The 24,066-nt window shown below is 45.2% G+C and overlaps 1 protein-coding gene across 1 annotated transcript in view; it reads left to right on the top strand.

Annotated features, from left to right (window-relative positions):
- The first annotated feature begins 857 nt into the window (after positions 1-857).
- Positions 858-24,066, top strand: part of pdzrn4 (PDZ domain containing ring finger 4) — a 159,721-nt gene continuing 136,512 nt past the window's right edge. The window contains exon 1 of the mRNA XM_038986063.1: positions 858-926. Coding sequence (XP_038841991.1) covers positions 858-926 — 69 coding nt within the window. The remainder of the gene's footprint in view (positions 927-24,066) is intronic.

The raw sequence follows: 24,066 nt of genomic DNA, 5'->3' as shown, positions 1-24,066 counted from the left end.
TATCTGATTGAATTAGAATTAGATTGATCCGTGTTCGAAATCTAGATGTCAATGTATTGTGTTTTGTAACAGTTCAAGTGTGTAAAATACATTGAATGTCCAATAAAGGAGGGTGAGGCTTTTCATGGCTTTGTTTAGATGTACTATACTGTATATGCAAGTAAACACACACACACCCAGAGACCCCCCCCCCCCCCCCCCCCCCCACTCACTCACACACACATTAAGCACAGTACCAGCTCAGTATTGTATCAGAGCTTTGAGAATCCTCCCCCTTACTCCTCCCCCTAACAGAACAGCCAATGAGCTTGATTATTATTCATGAACCACAGTAGGTGTAGTGATGTGCAGCAAGCCTGACAGAGAGAGGGGTGTGTCTCTACAAGCCCAGCGTGTGTATGAATGTGTGCTCATAGTGACAGAGAGAGAGAGAGAGAGAGGAGAGAGAGAGGGAGACGAGGGGGAATGAGAGAGAGTGTGTGAAAGAGAGAGAGAGAAATAAAGAGGAGAAAAGGAGTGAGAGAGCGAGAGAGAGAGAGAGAGGAGCTGATTGCTTCTTACATTGACAAAACACAACACACACACAACACACAACACACACACACTCTGAGAGGACTCCCAACACAACACACTTTGCTGGATCCTGGAGCTTGGAGCTTAGTATTAGTGTATCGGAGTGTGTGTGTACTGTGGTACCGCTGTGTGTGTGAGGGTGAGAGAATAGTGTCTTTCTAAGGATACCCTGATGAAAAACGGAGCCGGGTTTTCAGGCAGAGCCCCCTGTGTGATCCTCCGCATATCTACCCTGGGGGACCCACCGCGCACCGCCTCCGCCTGTCATCTCCACGACAACTAGAATGGGCTGCAATTTGTGCACTTTACAGAAACGGGAGGAACACTACAAGCTGCTGTATGAGATTGCACAGGTAAGAGAGACTTGACACTGGTAGATGTGAAATGTTTTTCACACTAGAAGATAGGAATGATTCCTATCTTTGCGATTTGGTGGGAACATGTGACGGTGTTTTCAGAAAAGAAGGAGAGAGAAAGAGAAAGAGAAAGAGAGAGAGGATACTTTTAGATTAGAAGGCAAGCAAAGGAGAGAGAAAATGAGACCATTTCTTCTAAGCAGGGAGACAGTTAGTCAGGCAGGCAGAATATGCAGTATTCTCTTCAAAGAGAAAAGGGAGAGAGGAGAGAGAAGGGGGAGAGAAGAGAGAGAGAATAGAGAAGGGAGAGAGAGAATAGAGAAGGGAGAGAGAAGAGAGAAGGGAGAGAGAAGAGAGAAGGGAGAGAGAGAAGAGACACAGAAGGGACAGTTAGTTATTTCTCCTCAGCAGAAGATGTAAGGAACAAGTTCCGTAATTGTCCTCTGCTGGCTTCAGAGGGGTTCATGATGCTCTCACTGCAACTCATCTTTCCCTGCATGCTGTTTCCATGGGAGGATGGGATACTGAGTACATCAAAGCACAACATATGAAATATCGTTGCCTGTTTGTGGCAGTGTGATGTTTGTGTTGTTTGTGGCAGTGTGGTTTCTCTTTCATATATAAAACCTTTATAATCAAACAGAGTCTCTTTCAGACACCACTAATGAGTGTTGGGGGATTAAGAGTTGAACCCCTTTCCTTTTGTGTAATCACAACAACAACAACATGTCTCATGGCTTGTATTGTTTTTACATCTGGTTCATTGTTTTAATGGGAAATTAGCGATTTAGTGATTCATTTCTTTGATTGTTCTTGAATGGAATGTCAAGAGTTTGGAACTACGGCTACGGTTCGATCGCCATTTTTTACAAAATGGAGTTATTGACCTAGTCTTGTTCTGTTCAATGTTCTCTACCTATACAGTACTCTAAATACCCCAACGCATGCTGTGAAGTTCAAAAGAATTCAAGATAAAAAATAATTGACTTCATTCAAACCAATGAAAGTTGGGAACTGTAGAGTCAATTCTGTTAGAATCGTTATAACCTTATAGAACTGTATAGTTCCAAGCTCTCGATGGGTTGATGAAATAGGAACGGAAGGAACCACCAGGGTGTGAATGTTATTGTGGTGTGGCGCTGAATATCAGTTGAGTAGCAGGTATCCAGTGTTTTTGTCCTCTAAGTTAGATACAGTCCGCCACAACTATATGCCTGAGGAAGCATTTGGCTCCACCCTCCTCGTTCAGTTTTCATTTCTGCTTGTGTCAGCAGAGACCCAGAACAGCACATGAGACAAAACCACTAATTGATAGAAAGAGTAACCTTGGGTTACCAGGTGTCCAAACCTACTCTTTCCCAGAATTCTTTGTGGGTCTGTGTAATCTGAGGCAAATATGTGTCTCTAATATGGTCATGCATTTGTCAGGAGGTTAGGAAGAGACTGGGAGGCCGTCATTGTAAATCAGAATTTGTTCTTAACTGACTTGCCTAGTTAAATAGAGGTTAAATATAATTTAAAAAATAAAAGGAAGTGCAGCTCAGTTTCTACCTCGTTTTGTGAGCGGTGTGCACATAGCCTTTCTTCTCTTGAGAGCCGGGTCATGCATACGGCGACCTTTATCAACAGCAAGTCTATGCTCACTGATTCTGTACATACATTGGCTTGCGAAAGTATTCACCCCCCTTGGCATTTTTACTATTTTGTTGCCTTACAACCTGGAAAATGCAAAATATTTGTTATTGTGAAACAAACAAGAAATAAGACAAAAAAACTGAAATCTTGAGCGTGCATAACTATTTACCCCCCCCCCCCCCCAAAGTCAATACTTTGTAGAGCCACCTTTTACAGCAATTACAGCTGCAAGTCTCTTGGGGTATGTCTCTATAAGCTTGGCACATCTAGCCACTGGGATTTTTGCCCATTCTTCAAGGCAAAACTGCTTCAGCTCCTTCAAGTTGGATGGGTTCCGCTTGTGGACAGCAATCTTTAAGTCATACCACAAATTCTCAAATGCATTGAGGTCTGGGCTTTGACTAGGCCATTCCAAGACATTTAAATGTTTCCCCTTAAACCACTCGAGTGTTGCTTTAGCAGTATGCTTAGGGTCATTGTCCTGCTGGAAGGTGAACCTTCGTCCCAGTCTCAAATCTATGGAAGACTGAAACAGGTTTCCGTCAAGAATTTCCCTGTATTTAGCGCCATCCATCATTCCTTCAATTCTGACCAGTTTCCCAGTCCCTGCCGATGAAAACATGGTGTTCTCGGGGTGATGAGAGTTGTTGGGTTTGTGCCAGACATAGCGTTTTCCTTGATGGCCAGAAAGTTCAATTTTAGTCTCATCTGAACAGAGTACCTTCTTCCATATGTTTGGGGAGTCTCCCACATGCCTTTTGGCAAACACCAAACGTGTTTGCTTCTTTCTTTCTTTAAGCAATGGCTTTTTTCTGGCCACTCTTCCGTAAAGCCCAGCTCTGTGGAGTGTACGGCTTAAAGTGGTTCTATGGACAGATACTCCAATCTCCGCTGTGGAGCTTTGCAGCTCCTCCAGGGTTATCTTTGGTCTCTTTGTTGCTTCTCTGGTTAATGCCCTCCATGCCTGGTCCGTGAGTCCCTGACCTGTTTGGAGAGCTCCTTGACCTTCATGGTGCCGCTTGCTTGGTGGTGCCCCTTGCTTAGTGGTGTTGCAGACTCTGGGGCCTTTCAGAACAGGTGTATATATACTGAGATCATGTTACAGATCATGTGACACTGATTGCACACAGGTGGACTTTATTTAACTAATTATGTGACTTCTAAAGGTAATTGGTTGCACCAGATCTAATTTGGGCGCTCCATAGCAAAGGGGGTGAATACATCTCTGCACGCACCACTTTTCAGTTTTTATTTCTTAGAATTTTTTCTAATTTCACTTCACCAATTTGGACTATTTTGTGTATGTCCATTACATGAAATCCAAATAAAAAATCATTATAAATTACTGGTTGTAATGCAACAAAATAGGAAAAATGCAAAGGGGATGAATATTTTTGCAAGGCACTGTAGTCAAAGCTTCCCCTAAGTTTGGGTCAGTCACAGTGTTCAGGTATTCTGCCACTGTGTGCTCTCTATTTAGGGCCAAGTAGCATTCTAGTTTGCTCAGTTTTTTGTTAATTCTTTCCAATGTGTCAATTAATTATTATTTAGTTTTCTCATGATTTGGTTGGGTCTAATTGTGTTCCTGTCCTGGGGCTATGTGGGGTCTGTTTGTGTTTGTGAACAGATCCCCAAGACCAGCTTGCTCAGGGCTCTTCTCTATGTTAATCTCTCTGTAGGTGATGGCTTTGTTATGGAAGGTTTGGGAATTGCTTCCTTTTAGGTGGTTGTAGAATTTAACGTCTCTTTTCTGGATTTTGATAATGAGCGGGTATTGTCCTAATTCTGCTCTGCATGCATTATTTGGTGTTTTACGTTGTACACAGAGGATCTTTTTTAAAGAATTCTGCATGTAGAGTCTCAATTTGATGTTTGGCCCATTTTGTGAATTCTTGGTTGGTGAGCGGACCCCAGACCTCACAACCATAAAGGGCAATGCGTTCTATAACTGATTCAAGTATTTTTAGCCAGATCCTAATTGGTATGTCAAATTTTCTGTTCCTTTTGATGGCATAGAAGGCCCTTCTTGCCTTGTTTCTCAGATCATTTACAGCTTTGTGGAAGATACCTGTGGTGCTGATGTTAAGGCCGAGGTATGTATAGTTTTTTGTGTGTTCTAGGGCAATGGTGTCTAGATGGAATTTGTATTTGTGGTCCTGGCAACTGGACCTTTTTTGGAACACCATTATTTTTGTCTTACTGAGATTTACTGTCAGGGCCCAGGTCTGGCAGAATCTGTGCAGAAGATCTAGGTGCTGCTGTAGGCCCTCCTACAGGGGACAGAAGCACCAGATCATCAGTAAACAGTAGACATTTGACTTCAGATTCTAGTAGGATGATGCCGGGTGTTGCAGACTGTTCTAGTGCCCTCGCCAATTCATTGATATATATGTTGAAGAGGGTGGGGCTGAAGCTGCATCCCTGTCACAATCCACGGCCCTGTGGAAAGAAATGTTAAACGCACACTTGTTGTTTGTGCACATGGATTTTATAATGTCCTACGTTTTTCCCCAAACACCACTTTCCATTCATTTGTATAGCAGACCCTTTTTTGAAGTCAACAAAACATGAGAAGACTTTGCCTTTGTTTTGGTTTGTTTATTTGTCAATTAGTGCATGCAGGGTGAATATGTGGTCTGTCGTACGGTAATTTGGTAAAAAGCCAATTTGACATCTGCTCACTACATTGTTTTCACTGAGGAAATGTACAGGTCTGCTGTTAACTTCTACTTGCACACAATCCCGGATCCGGGAGCACCCCCATCAGTAAAAAAGCTGACTAGCATAGCCTAGCATAGCGTCACAAGTAAATACTAGCATCTAAATATCATTAAATCACAAGTCCAAGACACCAGATGAAAGATACACATCTTGTGAATCCAGCCATCATTTCTGATTTTTAAAATGTTTTACAGGGAAGACACAATATGTATTTCTATTAGCTAACCACAATAGCAAAAGACACAACTTTTTTTTCCACCATTTTTTTCCTGCATAGGTAGCTATCACAATTTCGAAAATGAAAAATACACAGCGTACAGCAAATGAAAGACTAGGATCTTGTGAATCCAGCCAATATTTCAGATTTTTTAAGTGTTTTACAGCGAAAACACAATATAGCATTATATTAGCTTACTACAATAGCCAACCACACAACAGCATTGATTCAAGCCAACAATAGCGATAACGAATAAACCAGCAAAATATATTAATTTTTTTCACTAACCTTCTCAAACTTCTTCAGATGACAGTCCTATAACATCATATTACACAATACATATAGAGTTTGTTCGAAAATGTGCATATTTAGCGGCAAAAATCGTGGTTATACAATGAGAATAGTAGCCAAGCTGCCAACAAAATGTTGGGAGAAATCTTGGGAGAGGCACCTAATCTAATCATTAACTAATCATAAACTTGACTAAAAAATACAGGTTGGACAGCAAATGAAAGATACATTAGTTCTTAATGCAACCGCTGTGTTAGATTTTTTAAATTAACGTTACTACGACATACAGCGTGCGTTAAAGCGAGACCGCACCGAAATTAATCGCGGAATAGGAGTTTTACATTTTTCAACAGAACAACGAATTAACATCATAAATAGTTCTTACTTTTTGATGAGCTTTCATCAGAATCTTGGGGAAGTTGTCCTTTGTCCAAAAGAATCGTTGCTCGGTTGTAGATTGTCGCCTTCAACTTTGGAATTAGCAGTAAACATTAGCCATGTGGCCCAGACGTGCCCAACTCACTATAACGCAGCACAAAGAAATATCAGAAAATCGCAATATACTGATATAAACTGATATAACTCGGTTTAAAATAACAACATTATGATACCTTTAACACCTATATCGAATAAAATCAGAGCCGGATATATCTAAGGCCTATAACGGGAGCTTTCCAGAACGCCATCCTGAGGTCTGTCTTGCCTCATGGCGAATGTTGAAAAGACTGCACCCCACGTTCCAAGACCCTTTATATGGCCTCAGATCTGCCTAGCAACTCCATTCCAATTCTCACTATTTGCTGACATCTAGGGGAAGGCGTATGCAGTGCATGTCGACCAATAGAAGACATGCAAATTGCTCCAACTTGAGTTCTGTTTTACTCACAGATATAATTCAAACGGTTTTAGAAACTAGAGAGTGTTTTCTATCCAATAGTAATAATAATATGCATATTGTACGAGCAAGAATTGAGTACGAGGCAGTTTAATTTGGGAACGAAATTTTTACAAAGTGAAAACAGCACCCCCTATTGAGAAAAGGTTTTAATGCAGAGGATTTTCCCAAGATTGCTGTTGACGCATATCCCATGGTTGTTAATGGGGTCAAATTTGTCTCCACTATTGTGGATTGGGGTTATCAGTCCTTTGTTCCAAATATTAAGGAAGATGCCTCTCTCTGTCTCTTTCTCACTCTCTCTCTCTCTCTCTCTCTCTCTCTCTCTCTCTCTCTCTCTCTCTGTTTCTCTCTCACTCTCTTTCTCTCTCCCTCCCTCTGTCTCTCTCTCTCTATCTCTCTCTGTGTGAGTGTGCGGCAGACACTAGGCTAGCCCCGCTACCTAAAAGCTGTTGCTAATGACTATTTTCACGCTGCGCTGATCGGCGAGCTCATTAAGCTATTTTACTAAACGCTCCTGTGCTTTAATTGGGACGAGAATGTCTCTTTTGTCTGCCTCGTCGGGTAACAGGAAGATTAGCCTTGTCAAACTCAGGCAGGCCAGGGCCCATGGTGTGTCCTTTGGGGCATCTCTAGGCTATAGTACGACCCAGGAAACTGGCAGCATCTGTCTGAAAAATGACAGTGAAGTCCCTCTCCACTGTTCTCAGATGAAGAGTAAAATGTAGGACTGGAGGAATTCTGGTGCTGATAGCTAGAATGACAAGATTGACTTTTATTAGAGGATGCTGTGTGTGTGTGTGTGTGTGTGTGTGTGTGTGTGTGTGTGTGTGTGTGTGTGTGTGTGTGTGTGTGTGTGTGTGTGTGTGTGTGTGTGTGTGTGTGTGTGTGTGTGTGTGTGTGTGTGTGTGTATTTACAGTTTATCCAGTACCAGGTAGTACCCCATCACCTATAATCCAGACCCAACATCACCTGGAGTTGTCTGAGCATCAGCACCAGGCATCTTACTGAGAGAAGAGAGAGTGATAGAGAAACGTGCTACTACTCACACTGCTCAGAGGAGTGGATGGGTTCAGATATTATACAGAGGTACCTCAGGGAGATAAGGAACGAGGGAGACGGGGGACGGAAGGAGAGGAGGGAAAGAGAGCAGGGAGGAGAGCGCTCCTAGCACAGTAGGCTGAAAGTGTGTCAGTGTTACTGTGTGTTAGGTAGAGCACAGCAGTGAAAGGGAGGGCTTCTGTTAATCTCTCTCTTTATAGGCCTCCCTCTCTCTCCATCCTTCTGTCTCACTCACATATCCTCTCACACTCCTTCAGTCTCTCTCCCTGTCACACTCCGTCAGTCTCTATCTCCCTGTCACACTCCTTCAGTCTCTATCTCCCTGTCACACTCCTTCAGTCTCTATCTCCCTGTCACACTCCTTCAGTCTCTATCTCCCTGTCACACTCCTTCAGTCACTATCTGCTTGTCACACTCCTTCAGTCTCTATCTCCCTGTCACACTCCTTCAGTCTCTATCTCCCTGTCACACTCCTTCAGTCTCTATCTCCCTGTCACACTCCTTCAGTCTCTATCTCCCTGTCACACTCCTTCAGTCTCTATCTCCCTGTCACACTCCTTCAGTCTCTATCTCCTTGTCACACTCCTTCAGTCTCTATCTCCTTGTCACACTCCTTCAGTCTCTATCTCCTTGTCACACTCCTTCAGTCTCTATCTCCTTGTCACACTCATTCAGTCTCTATCTCCCTGTCACACTCCTTCAGTCTCTATCTCCTTGTCACACTCCTTCAGTCTCTATCTCCTTGTCATACTCCTTCTGTCTCTATCTCCTTGTCACACTCCTTCAGTCTCTATCTCCCTGTCACACTCCTTCAGTCTCTATCTCCTTGTCACACTCCTTCAGTCTCTATCTCCTTGTCACACTCCTTCAGTCTCTATCTCCTTGTCACACTCCTTCAGTCTCTATCTCCTTGTCACACTCATTCAGTCTCTATCTCCCTGTCACACTCCTTCAGTCTCTATCTCCTTGTCACACTCCTTCAGTCTCTATCTCCTTGTCATACTCCTTCTGTCTCTATCTCCTTGTCACACTCCTTCAGTCTCTATCTCCTTGTCACACTCCTTCAGTCTCTCTCTCCCTGCCACACTCCTTCAGTCTCTATCTCCTTGTCACACTCCTTCAGTCTCTATCTCCTTGTCACACTCCTTCAGTCTCTATCTCCCTGTCACACTCCTTCAGTTTATATCTCCCTGTCACACTCCTTCAGTTTATATCTCCCTGTCACACTCCTTCAGTCTCTATCTCCTTGCCACACTCCTTCAGTCTCTATCTCCCTGTCACACTCCTCATTCTCTCTCTCTCTCTCTCTCTCTCTCTCTCTCTCTCTCTTGCTCTCTTGCTCTCTCTATCTCACTCTCTTTCTCTCTCTTTATCTCACTCTCTTTCTCCCTCCCTCTCGCTCGCCCTCTCTCTCTCTCTCTCTCTCTCTCTCTCTCTCTCTCTCTATCTCACTCTCTTTCTCTCTCTCTTTCTCTCTCTCTCTCTCTTTCACACCTCTCTCTGTCTCTGTCTTTGTCTCTATTTCTCTCGCTCTGTCTCTCTCTCTTTCCACTCCATCCGTTGTTTCCGATAATACACTGGTGTGAATCTAATACCACCAGACTTCTGCCACTATTCTGCATCTTTCCTGTTACATGATTAATAGTCCTTTACCCGACTAATTCAACTGTCCACCCTCCACACACCCCCTCTGTTATTGTCACACATTCTAACATTTTAACACAATTCCTGTCTGGCTGACCCTGCTATCCTCACCAGCCCTAGACGATTCATGACTGAGGTGTGAATGTTTGTTGTTGGTTCTCTCTACATTGGAAATGTATTCCTTGTCTTTTGTCCCACCAGCCTGGCATGTCTTCCTCTCTAGAGAAAACCATCCCAGTCTTCTTCTCCCGGAGGACCTGGCAGAGTCACTGGGATAGTTGTAGGTGTGTTTCAGCTGTTTATCTAGGCTCTCTTTGTCCCCTGTTTTCCAGAGAAATGGGAAAGTGTTTTCCTGAAGAAAAGAAAGTAGCCACCAAACCGCCATTGACCGACGAACTGATAGTAACTGACCGACGAACTGATAGTAACTGACCGACGAACTGATAGTAACTGACCAACGAACTGATAGTAACTGACCGACGAACTGATAGTAACTGACTGATGAACTGATAGTAACTGACTGACTGACTGACAGTAACTGACCGACGAACTGATAGTAACTGACAGACGAACTGATAGTAACTGACCGACGAACTGATAGTAACTGACCAACGAACTGACAGTAACTGACTGACTGACAGTAACTGACCGACGAACTGATAGTAACTGACTGATTAACTGATAGTAACTGACCGACTGACTGACAGTAACTGACTGACGAACTGCCAGTAACTGACTGACGACTGAATGACTTTAATTGACTGACGAACTGATAGTAACTGACTGATGAACTGACAGTAACTGACTGACTGACTGACTGACTGACAGTAACTGACTGACGAACTGCCAGTAACTGACTGACGACTGAATGACTTTAATTGACTGACTGACTGACAGTAACTGACTGACTGACTGACAGTAACTGACTGACTGACTGACAGTAACTGACCGACGAACTGATAGTAACTGACCGACGAACTGATAGTAACTGACCGACGAACTGATAGTAACTGACCGACGAACTGATAGTAACTGACTGATGAACTGATAGTAACTGACCGACAAACTGACAGTAACTGACGAACTGATAGTAACTGACTAATGAACTGATAGCAACTGACCGACAAACTGACTGTAACTGACTGACTGACTGTAACTGACCGACGAACTGATAGTAACTGACTGACTGACTGTAACTGACCGACGAACTGATAGTAACTGACTGACTGACTGACAGTAACTGACTGTCGACTGAATGATTTTAATTGACTGACGAACTGACAGTAACTGACTTTCGAACTGACAGTAACTGACTGTCGAACTGACAGTAACTGAATGATGACTGAATGATTTTAATTGACTGATGAACTGACAGTAACTGACTGTTGAACTGATAGTAACTGACTGACTGACAGTAACTGACTGTCGACTGAATGATTTTAATTGACTGACGAACTGACAGTAACTGACTTTCGAACTGACAGTAACTGACTGTCGAACTGACAGTAACTGAATGATGACTGAATGATTTTAATTGACTGACGAACTGACAGTAACTGACTTTCGAACTGACAGTAACTGACTGTCGAACTGACAGTAACTGAATGATGACTGAATGATTTTAACTGACTGTTGAACTGACAGTAACTGACTGATGCACTGACAGTAACTGACTGTTGAACTGATAGTAACTGACTGATGCACTGACAGTAACTGACTGTTGAACTGATAGTAACTGACTGATGCACTGACAGTAACTGACTGTTGAACTGATAGTAACTGGCTGATGCACTGACAGTAACTGACTGTTGAACTGATAGTAACTGACCGAATAGCGCGAGGGACTAACTAGCTCCCAGCGAGTTCAGGCCAGTCCCTCGATATCGTCACCTTATAGGGACAGATGCTCTGCCACATGCCCAGTCTGGTCAACAGCATGGAGAGGCCACTCTACCTCTGCACCTCCTACGGTGCTCACAGAGCAGGGGAAGCTGTGGTCAGACAGTCACATATGGTCACACAACCTGGCTGGAGCATTACCTCATCACAATCAACACTGGGTTTCTGAGAGTGAGTGAGTGAGTGAGTGAGTGAGTGAGTGAGTGAGTGAGTGAGTGAGTGAGTGAGTGAGTGAGTGAGTGAGTGAGTGAGTGAGTGAGTGAGTGAGTGAGTGAGTGAGTGAGTGAGTGAGTGAGTGAGTGAGAAAATAAGTGCATGCACATTTCCATAGGGCGGTGAACAATTGGCCCAGTGTCGTCCAGGTTAGGGAAGGGTTTGGCCGGGGTAGGCCGTCATTGTAAAATAAGAATTTGTTCTTAACTGACTTGCCTTGTTAAATAGGCACTGCCTCACTGCCTCCTCCCTGTCTCCCTCTCTTTCTCACTGCCTCCCTGTCTCCCTCACTGCCTCCCTATCTCCCTCCCTACTTCACTGCCTCACTGCTTCTTCACTATCTCCCTCACTGTCTCTTCACTTTCTCCCTTTCTCCCTCCCTGCCTTACTGCCTCCCTATCTCCCTCCCTGCCTTACTGCCTCCTCACTGCCTCCCTGTCTCCCTCACTGCCTCCCTGTCTCCCTCCCTTCCTCACTGCCTCCCTGTCTCCCTCCCTTCCTCACTGCCTCCCTGTCTCACTGCCTCTTCACTGCCTCCCTGTCTCCCTCCCTATCTGCCTCCCTTTCTCCCTCACTGCCTCCCTTTCTCCCTTTCTCCCTCGCTGCCTCCCTATCTCCCTCCCTGCCTTACTGCCTCCCTATCTCCCTCCCTGCCTTACTGCCTCCTCACTGCCTCCCTGTCTCCCTCACTGCCTCCCTGTCTCCCTCCCTGCCTTACTGCCTCCTCACTGCCTCCCTGTCTCCCTCACTGCCTCCCTGTCTCCCTCCCTTCCTCACTGCCTCCCTGTCTCCCTCCCTTCCTCACTGCCTCCCTGTCTCCCTCACTGCCTCCCTCCCTTTCTGCCTCCCTCCCTCCCTGTCTGCATGTGTGTGTGTACTAATCTACACCTAAACCTATTCTTCTTCTACCTGGGAACCCTGCTGCGTTCTCCATCTCCCAAACTGTCAGCCACAAATGTAATCATCCATCTTCCCCTGCCAGAGCAGTTCTGTGAATGATGTCCCTGGCTCAATAAATGTGACGCCCAAGAACAAAGGTGAGGAATGGAAAACATGCCGTTTGATTGATCTGGTGTCCCCCAGCAGCTAGATCAGCCTGACAAATACAGCAGGCTTCTCTCTGGTGATTTCTGAAACGGAGAGACAAGCACATTTACTGAGACGGGTACATGACAGGCAACACTTGTCTGTCTGCTGGCTTGAGTGTAACCACTGGCTTTGAACACACACACACACACATGCAGCGACACACACACACGCACGGACACACACACGCACGGACACACATACACATACACAAGTGTATGCATGTAGCAGTATAATAAGAGTCTGGTAGCAGCAGATGTGTGCTAAAGTGCAGAGAGTCAGTGCAGGTGGTCAGTCCAGTTCAAGTGTTCATCAGTCTGATGGCTTCTAGATAGAAACTGTCTCTGAGCCTGTTGGTATCAGACCTCATGCTCCGATAGCGTCTGCCCGATGGCAATGTAAAGAACAGCTTGTGGCTGGGGTGTGTGGGGTCCTTGATGATACTGCGGGCGTTCCTCAGGCACTGTTTCAAGCACGTGTCCTGGATGGCTGGGAACACAGCCCCAGTGATGTACTGGGCCGTCTCTACCACCCGCTAGAGGGCCTTGGGTCGTGGGCGGAGTAATATCCCGTACCAGGCAGTGATGCAGGTCAAGACGCTCTTGATGGTGCAGCGTTAGTATTTGGAGAAGACCCGGGGCGGCATGTCACATTTCTTCAGCCACTTTAGGAAGCAGAGACGCTGTTGCCGTTTGGGAGACATCCCATGTCTCCCGTGTGGACGCTTCTAATGTTCTGCTCTGCTGGAATACAGCTGGACTTTCTCTTTGGAAATCTCTTAGCCAGACCAGTGAATGAGAGAGAACAGCTGACCTCTGTAGAGCCCTTGTCATATATCCTTCCCATGTTCATCTGTTATACAAGACTGCAGACTGCAGTGTGTATGAAGGACCCGTGGAGCATATTGGATATGTTTCCATGGTAACACTTTATTTGAAAAGGCCCAATTAAATGTTTTTCTACTAACTTGAGATAGACAATACTATATTTTTAAGGGGAGATTTGCATTGAAGACCCTAAGTTAGTAGTGGTCTGGTACTGAGAAGATAACATAGGTTCACTCTTTTTGATGTGTTGTGTTTATGTTATGAGTCTCAGTCTCAAGTGGTGCAGGACAACAAGAGAGACAGAGGATGAGGTTTTATTGACTTTTCATCCCCCTATCTCTCCTCTCCATTCCCCATCTCTCCTCTCCATCCCCCATCTCTCCTCTGTATCTCTCCATCTCTCCTCTTTATCTCTCCATCTCTCCTCTCCATCCTCCATCTCTCCTCTCCATCCTCCGTCTCTCCTCTCCATCCCCCATCTCTCCTCTCCATCCCCCCATCTCTCCTCTCCCTCCTCCGTCTCTCCTCTCCATCCTCCGTCTCTCCTCTCCATCCTCCATCTCTCCTCTCCATCCCCCATCTCTCCTCTCCATCCTCCATCTCTCCTCTCCATCCCCCATCTCTCCTCTCCATCCCCCATCTCTCCTCTGTATCTCTCCATCTCTCCTCTCCATCCTCCATCTCTCCTCTTCATCTCTCCATCTCTCCTCTCCATCCTCCATCTCTCCTCTCCATCCCCATCTCTCCTCTTCATCTCTCCATCTCTCCTCTCCATCCTCCATCTCTCCTCTCCATCCCCATCTCTCCTCTCCATCCCCCATCTCTCCTCTTCATCCCCCATCTCTCCTCTTTATCTCTCCGTCTCTCCTCTTCATCTCTCCTCTCCATCTCTCCTCTTCATCTCTCCTCTCCGTCTCTCCTCTTCATCTCTCCATCTCTCCTCTCCATCCTCCATCTCTCCTCTCCATCCCCCATCTCTCCTCTCCATCCCCCATCTCTCCTCTTTATCTCTCCATCTCTCCTCTCCATCCTCCATCTCTCCTCTCCATCCCCATCTCTCCTCTTCATCTCTCCATCTCTCCTCTCCATCCTCCATCTCTCCTCTCCACCCACATCTCTCCTCTCCTTCCCCCATCTCTCCTCTTCATCCCCCATCTCTCCTCTTTATCTCTCCGTCTCTCCTCTTCATGTCTCCTCTCCATCTCTCCTCTTCATCTCTCCTCTCCGTCTCTCCTCTTCATCTCTCCATCTCTCCTCTCCATCCTCCATCTCTCTTCTCCATCCCCCATCTCTCTTCTCCATCCTCCATCTCTCCTCTCCATCACCCATCTCTCCTCTTTATCTCTCCATCTCTCCACTTTATCTCTCCATCTCTCCTCTCCATCCCCCATCTCTCCTCTTCATCCCCCATCTCTCCTCTCCATCCTCCATCTCTCCTCTCCATCCCCCATCTCTCCTCTTTATCTCTCCATCTCTCCTCTCCATCACCCATCTCTCCTCTTTATCTCTCCATCTCTCCTCTCCATCCTCCATCTCTCCACTTTATCTCTCCATCTTTCCTCTCCATCCTCTATCTCTCCACTTTATCTCTCCATCTCTCCTCTTTATCTCTCCATCTCTCCTCTCCATCCCCCATCTCTCCTCTCCATCCCCCATCTCTCCTCTCCATCCTCCATCTCTCCTCTCCATCCTCCATCTCTCCTCTCCATCCTCCATCTCTCCTCTCCATCCCCCATCTCTCCTCTTTATCTCTCCATCTCTCCTCTTTATCTCTCCATCTCTCCTCTCCATCCCCCATCTCTCCTCTCCATCCCCCATCTCTCCTCTTCATCCCCCATCTCTCCTCTTTATCTCTCCATCTCTCCTCTTTATCTCTCCATCTCTCCTCTTCATCCCCCATCTCTCCTCTTTATCTCTCCATCTCTCCTCTCCATCCCCCATCTCTCCTCTCCATCCTCCATCCTCCATCTCTCCTCTCCATCACCCATCTCTCCATCTCTCCTCTCCATCCTCCATCTCTCCACTTTATCTCTCCATCTCTCCTCTCCATCCCCCATCTCTCCTCTTTATCTCTCCATCTCTCCTCTTTATCTCTCCATCTCTCCTCTCCATCACCCATCTCTCCTCTTTATCTCTCCTCTCCATCCTCCATCTCTCCACTTTATCTCTCCATCTTTCCTCTCCATCCTCTATCTCTCCACTTTATCTCTCCATCTCTCCTCTTTATCTCTCCTCTTTATCTCTCCATCACCCATCTCTCCTCTCCATCACCCATCTCTCCTCTTTATCTCTCCATCTCTCCACTTTATCTCTCCATCCCCCATCTCTCTTCTCCATCCCCCATCTCTCCTCTCCATCACCCATCTCTCCTCTTTATCTCTCCATCTCTCCTCTGTATCTCTCCATCTCTCCACTTTATCTCTCCATCCCCCATCTCTCCTCTGTATCTCTCCATCTCTCCTCTGTATCTCTCCATCTCTCCTCTCCATCCCCCATCTCTCCTCTCCATCCCCCATCTCTCCTCTTCATCCTCCATCTCTCCTCTCCATCCCCCATCTCTCCTCTTCATCCTCCATCTCTCCTCTTCATCCTCCTCTGTCTAAGAGATTTGATGATGAAATTACATGTACTTTTCCTCTGCTTTTATCCCCATAGACGCTGGAGGACTGTGTGTGTGTGTGTGTGTGTGTGTGTGTTTGTGTTTGTGTGTGACCTTTTAATCTGTGTCTAACCTCCCTCTCAGACTTGACCCATGGTGAGGTACTCATCAAAATATGTTGTTATCAGCCACCTTTATCTCTGTCATCTCACTGCAAATACTAGCTGTATTTTTGAAGACGTCTTAGTGGGAAAAGGAATGAGAGAGGCGGTGAAGGGAGAAACTGTTGTTAACACATCCTCTCTGGCCGTTCTACCCACATCTTTACACTAATAACAACTAAAGTGTGCGTTGTGACTAATCTGCCATTGTGTTGTGACTGTCTGGTGTGTGTGTGTGTGTGTGTGTGTGTGTGTGTGTGTGTGTGTGTGTGTGTGTGTGTGTGTGTGTGTGTGTGTGTGTGTGTGTGTGTGTGTGTGTGTGTGTGTGTGTGTGTGTGTGTGTGTGTGTGTGTGTGTGTGTGTGTGTGCGCGTGCATGCATGCAGATGTGTGTGTGTCTCAGTGTGTGTGTGTCTCAGTGTGTGTGTGCATGAGTGTTGGTGGGGTAGTTAGTTAGTAAATGCATGGCATCGTATGCACACAAATGACTCCTTGACTTGCAACAGCTTGGCTTGGGGACTTTGAACATTGAGCAAAAACACAGGGACAAGGAAACATAGCTGTCTGTCTATCCATCTGGGACCAGGCCGTACTAACCCGGTACTATCCGTAACCCTATCCCTGTACTAACCCTATCCCTGTACTAACCCTATCCCTGTACTAGCCCTAACCCTGTACTAATCCTAACCCTGTACTAACCCTAACCCTAACCCTGTACTAACCCTATCCCTGTACTAGCCCTAACCCTGTACTAATCCTAACCCTGTACTAACCCTAACCCTGTACTAACCCTAACCCTGTACTAACCCTAACCCTGTACTAACCCTAACCCTAACCCTGTACTAACCCTATCCCTGTACTAACCCTAACCCTAACCCTGTACTAACCCTATCCCTGTACTAACCCTAACCCTAACCCTGTACTAACCCTATCCCTGTACTAATCCTAACCCTGTACTAACCCTAACCCTAACCCTGTACTAACCCTATCCCTGTACTAACCCTAACCCTAACCCTGTACTAACCCTATCCCTGTACTAACCCTATCCCTGTACTAACACTAACCCTAACCCTGTACTAACCCTATCCCTGTACTAACCCTATCCCTGTACTAACCCTAACCCTGTACTAACCCTAACCCTGTACTAACCCTATCCCTGTACTAACCCTAACCCTAACCCTGTACTAACCCTAACCCTGTACTAACCCTAACCCTGTACTAACCCTAACCCTGTACTAACCCTATCCCTGTACTAGCCCTAACCCTGTACTAATCCTAACCCTGTACTAACCCTAACCCTAACCCTGTACTAACCCTAACCCTGTACTAACCCTAACCCTAACCCTGTACTAACCCTAACCCTGTACTAACCCTAACCCTGTACTAACCCTAACCCTAACCCTGTACTAACTCTATCCCTGTACTAACCCTAACTCTGTACTAACCCTATCCCTGTACTAACCCTAACCCTGTACTAACCCTAACCCTAACCCTGTACTAACCCTAACCTGGTACTAATCCTAACCATGACCCTGCACTAACCCTAACCCTGTACTAACCCTGACCCTGCACCAACCCTAACCCTGTACTAACCCTGTACTAACCCAAACCCTGTACTAACCCTAATCATGTGCTAACCCTAACCCTGTACTAATCCTGACCCTGCACTAACCCTAACCCTGTACTAACCCTAACCCTGTACTAACCATATCCCTGTACTAACCCTAACCCTAACCCTGCACTAACTCTAACCCTGTACTAACCCTGACCCTGCACCAACCCTAACCCTGTACTAACCCTAACCCTGTACTAACCCTAACCCTGTACTAACCCTAACCCTGTCCCTCTACTAACCCTGACCCTGCACTAACCCTAACCCTGTACTAACCCTAACCCTGTACTAATCCTAACCCTGTACTAACCCTGACCCTGTACTAATTCTAACCCTATCCCTGTACTAACCCTAACCCTGTACTAACCCTGACCCTGTACTAATCCTAACCCTATCCCTGTACTAACCCTAACCCTGTACTAACCCTAACCCTAACCCTGTACTAACCCTATCCCTGTACTAACCCTAACCCTGTACTAACCCTAACCCTGTACTAACCCTAACCCTAACCCTGTACTAACCCTAACCCTGTACTAACCCTGTACTAACCCTAACCCTGTACTAACCCTATCCCTGTACTAACCCTGTACTAACCCTGTACTAACCCTAACCCTGTACTAACCCTAACCCTGTACTAACCCTAACCCTGTACTAACCCTATCCCTGTACTAACCCTAACCCTAACCCTAACCCTATCTCTGTACTAACCCTATCTCTGTACTAACCCTAACCCTGTACTAACCCTAACCCTAACCCTGTACTAACCCTATCCCTGTACTAACCCTAACCCTAACCCTGTACTAACCCTATCTCTGTACTAACCCTAACCCTGTACTAACCCTATCCCTGTACTAACCCTAACCCTAACCCTATCTCTGTACTAACCCTAACCCTGTACTAACCCTATCCCTGTACTAACCCTAACCCTAACCCTGTACTAACCCTATCCCTGTACTAACCCTAACCCTAACCCTGTACTAATCCTAACCCTGTACTAACCCTATCCCTGTACTAACCCTATCCCTGTACTAACCCTGTACTAACCCTATCCCTGTACTAACCCTAACCCTGTACTAACCCTATCCCTGTACTAACCCTGACCCTGTACTAACCCTATCCCTGTACTAACCCTATCCCTGTACTAACCCTATCCCTGTACTAACCCTGACCCTGTACTAACCCTATCCCTGTACTAACCCTGACCCTGTACTAACCCTAACCCTGTATTAACCCTATCCCTGTACTAACCCTAACCCTGTACTAACCCTATCCCTGTACTAACCCTATCCCTGTACTAACCCTGACCCTGTACTAACCCTATCCGTGTACTAACCCTATCCCTGTACTAACCCTATCCCTGTACTAGCCCTATCCCTGTACTAACCCTAACCCTGTACTAACCCTATCCCTGTACTAACCCTATCCCTGTACTAACCCTATCCCTGTACTAACCCTATCCCTGTACTAACCCTAACCCTGTACTAACCCTATCCCTGTACTAACCCTAACCCTGTACTAACCCTATCCCTGTACTAACCCTATCCCTGTACTAACCCTAACCCTGTACTAACCCTATCCCTGTACTAACCCTAACCCTGTGCTAACCCTATCCCTGTACTAACCCTAACCCTGTGCTAACCCTATCCCTGTCCTAACCCTGACCCTATCCCTGTACTAACCCTGACCCTATTCCCTGTACTAACCCTAACCCTGTACTAACCCTATCCCTGTACTAACCCTGACCCTATCCCTGTACTAACCCTGACCCTATTCCCTATACTAGCCCCACATCCACAGACAAACAGAAGGAGCTTCTCATTAGCACATCATTATGGTCCTAACCAGACAACAGCAGTGCAGGTTTAAATGGACTACTGTCTGCAGCAGAGGAAGATGAGGTGACTCCTTTTCTCTCCTCTGGAGACGAGGTGTGAAAACAATGGGAAAAGCAGACCATGTGTCAAATCATGTGGTTGTAATATGGTTTTAATATGGTTTCAATATGGTTTTAAAATGGATGTAATGTGGTTTCAATATGTTGTAATATGGTTGTAATATATTGTAATATGGTTGTAATATGGTTGTAATATGGTTTTTATATGGTTTCAATATGGTTTCAATATGTTGTAATATGGTTGTAATATGTTGTAATATGGTTGTAATATGGTTTTTATATGGTTTCAATATGGTTTCAATATGTTGTAATATGGTTTCAATATGGTTTTAAAATGGATGTAATGTGGTTTTAATATGTTTGTAATATGGTTTATATATATTTGTTATGGTTTTAATATGGTTGTATTATGGTTGTAATATTATTGTAATATGATTGTAATATGGTTGTAATATGATTTCAATATGTTGTAATATGGTTGTAATATGATTTCAATATGGTTGTAATATGGTTGTAATATGATTTCAATATGGTTGTAATATGGTTGTAATATGATTTCAATATGGTTGTAATATGGTTGTAATATGATTTCAATATGGTTGTAATATGATTTCAATATGGTTGTAATATGGTTGTAATATGATTTCAATATGGTTGTAATATGGTTGTAATATGATTCTAATTACAACTTCTGTTTTAGGACAAGATTGACCATTATTATGTGAACTGGTGGTATTTACCTATGCTCTTTAAGGATATAATTAGTGTGTAATGTGTTTAATGCCACTGCCTTTGAATTGGCGCGTGGATATTTATTGTGATTGTCTAATTATACATCAATTCAATCCGTCACCCCAGTTATTGAGATGATTTTAACTGGTGGGTTATATATATACTACTATAATGCTTTGCTGCTTGGATAATTCTCTCCAAAAACCTGTTTTTTTATGCATGGTTTTATCAGCATACATTGTGTGTCTGTTCCAGCGTTAGATCAGAGTTAGATGGAGCAGCGGAGCGCGGCAGGGTGACTATCATAGGATTTAGAGGTGCATATGGCCCAATCAACAAGGGGTAACACCTTCTCTGGGCTGGAGCCAAATGGGGAAACTAGAACATTTATTCAGTGTTAACACAAGGTTAATGTACTACACAGGGGTTAAACACCAAGTGGTGTAGTGTGTGTAAGCTGAATTCAGGTATTTATACAGTGGGGAGAACAAGTATTTGATACACTGCCATTTTGCAGCTTTTCCTACTTACAGCATGTAGAGGTCTGTAATTTTTATCATAGGTACACTTCAACTGTGAGAGACGGAAAAATCCAGAAAATCACATTGTATGATTTTTAAGTAATTAATTTGCATTTTATTGCATGACATAAGTATTTGATACATCAGAAAAGCAGAACTTAATATTTGGTACAGAAACCTTTGTTTGCAATTACAGAGATCATATGTTTCCTGTAGTTCTTGACCAGGTTTGCACACACTGCAGCAGGGATTTTGGCCCACTCCTTCATACACACCTTCTCCAGATCCTTCAGGTTTCGGGGCTGTTGCTGGGCAATACGGACTTTCAGCTCCCTCCAAAGATTTTCTATTGGGTTCAGGTCTGGAGACTGGCTAGGCCACTCCAGGACTTTGAGATGCTTCTTACGGAGCCACTCCTTAGTTACCCTGGCTGTGTGTTTCGGGTCGTTGTCATGCTGGAAGACCCAGCCACGACCCATCTTCAATGTTCTTACTGAGGGAAGGAGGTTGTTGGCCAAGATCTCGCGATACATGGCCCCATCCATCCTCTCCTCAATACGGTGCAGTCGTCCTGTCCCCTTTGCAGAAAAGCATCCCCAAAGAATGATGTTTCCACCTCCATGCTTCACGGTTGGGATGGTGTTCTTGGGGTTGTACTCATCCTTCTTCTTCCTCCAAACACGGCGAGTGGAGTTTAGACCAAAAAGCTCTATTTTTGTCTCATCAGACCACATGACCTTCTCCCATTCCTCCTCTGGATCATCCAGATGGTCATTGGCAAACTTCGGACGGGCCTGGACATGCGCTGGCTTGAGCAGGGGGACCTTGCGTGCGCTGCAGGATTTTAATCCATGACGGCGTAGTGTGTTACTAATGGTTTTCTTTGAGACTGTGGTCCCAGCTCTCTTCAGGTCATTGACCAGGTCCTGCCGTGTAGTTCTGGGCTGATCCCTCACCTTCCTCATGATCATTGATGCCCCACTAGGTGAGATCTTGCATGGAGCCCCAGACCGAGGGTGATTGACAATCATCTTGAACTTCTTCCATTTTCTAATAATTGCGCCAACAGTTGTTGCCTTCTCACCAAGCTGCCTGCCTATTGTCCTGTAGCCCATCCCAGCCTTGTGCAGGTCTACAATTATATCCCTGATGTCCTTACACAGCTCTCTGGTCTTGGCCATTGTGGAGAGGTTGGAGTCTGTTTGATTGAGTGTGTGGACAGGTGTCTTTTATACAGGTAACGAGTTCAAACAGGTGCAGTTAATACAGGTAATGAGTGGAGAACAGGAGGGCTTCTTAGAGAAAAACTAACAGGTCTGTGAGAGCCAGAATTCTTACTGGTTGGTAGGTGATCAAATACTTATGTCATGCAATACAATGCAAATTAATCACTTAAAAATCATACAATGTGATTTTCTGGATATGATAAAAATTACAGACCTCTACATGCTTTGTAAGTAGGAAAACGGTGGTGTGAAAAGGGAAAAATGTGAACATTCAGTACTGGGACGAAAATGAATCTATGGCAAAGATAATGTCTGCACAACTCTAACATGCTCCCACAGTGATTTATTCACACACATAACACAGTGTTGGTATATTGTGTATCAGGTGAATTGTTGTTGCATTGTGAAATATTGTAGAAGCTAGATTCTAAGGATGGCTGTTGGAAATGACAACACGCTGGACACACTGTAGAGCAACTCTTCAGCTTGTTAGTTCAGTGTGTTTGTCTACCTCTTACATGAATCTTCCAGATACAGCATAAAGGCCTATGTGATTTCTTCTTCGTTGTGACCGTGTGGAATAGATAGACTGGGGAGTCTGGAACATACAGGTATCAGTGTGAATAATATAAAGCAGGGTTGAATGTTGTTGATCCCCAGATGACATCTGAGACATGATTCCACACACACCTCACCCCCCACGCTAACACTGTCACTGAGGTGTGACCTGCTGGAGTGTGTGCGGACTGAGTTAGAGGAGGGGGAGGTTTGAGTGAGAATAGGGGAGAGGTCACACACAAAGAGATTGTAAGGAATAAGTGTGTGTGTGTGTGTGTGTGTGTGTGTGTGTGTGTGTGTGTGTGTGTGTGTGTGTGTGTGTGTGTGTGTGTGAGAAGTGTGTGTGTGTGTGTGTGTGTGTGTGTGTGTGTGTGTGTGTGTGTGTGTGTGTGTGTGTGTGTGTGTGTGTGTGTGTGTGTGTGTGAGGGGGGTCGTGAAGTCAGGGCAGGATAGGGCACAAGTCGTTTCGCTCCACAGGTCACAGAGACCCCCTGCTCCTGTCCTGATAAGACCAAGCTGAAAGGCCACGATGGGGACAGTCCTTCCCCTCCCTCCATCCCTCCATCTAGATAGACTAGGCGTGGACAGTCCTTCCCCTCCCTCCATCCCTCCATCTAGACAGACTAGGAGTGGAGGAGGAGACGATAAGGATTCTGAATGTAGAAGCAACAAAGCCAGCCTCTGGCAATTGGAAAGGCATTAGCATGACACAGTACGTCTTTTAACAGCAGTGTAAAACTGTCACTCCTACATGAAGGCAACAGACAGAAGAGGTCCTATCAGGCCTTATCAGAGCCATAGTCACTCAGGGCCAAGTCGGCTGCCATGAGATGTGACTGGTTGACTGAATGACTGACTGACTGACTGACTGACTGACTGACTGACTGACTGACTGACTGACTGACTGACTGACTGACTGACTGACTGACTGACTGACTGACTAACTAACTAACTAACTAACTAACTAACTAACTAACTAACTAACTAACTAACTGCTGAACTGTTGTGAATGACTGGTTAGAATGACTGCAGAGACAGTATTTGTAAAGTATCTCAGAGAAGGAGTGCTGATCTATGATCAAGTCTTTCCCTGTCCATTCATAATGTAAAAAGTCAACATTATCCTAACCTAAATCACCACTCCTATTCTGAGGCGCTTTATGAATCCCGTCCCAGGACTGATATTTCTGTGTGTTTCTGTGTGGCTGTGTGTTGCTGTTCACAGTGACTCTGTTCCGTATGGAATCTGTGGGGGTTGGAGGTGGCTGTGTGTTTCTGTTCACAGTGATTCTGTTCCGTATGGAATCTGTGAGGGTTGGAGGTGGCTGTGTGTTTCTGTTCACA

Source organism: Salvelinus namaycush, unplaced genomic scaffold, assembly GCF_016432855.1.
Source record: "Salvelinus namaycush isolate Seneca unplaced genomic scaffold, SaNama_1.0 Scaffold404, whole genome shotgun sequence".
NCBI classification, from domain to species: Eukaryota; Metazoa; Chordata; class Actinopteri; order Salmoniformes; family Salmonidae; genus Salvelinus; species Salvelinus namaycush.
Note: the sequence above shows the minus strand (reverse complement) of the source record. Positions and strands in the feature narration are given on the sequence as shown.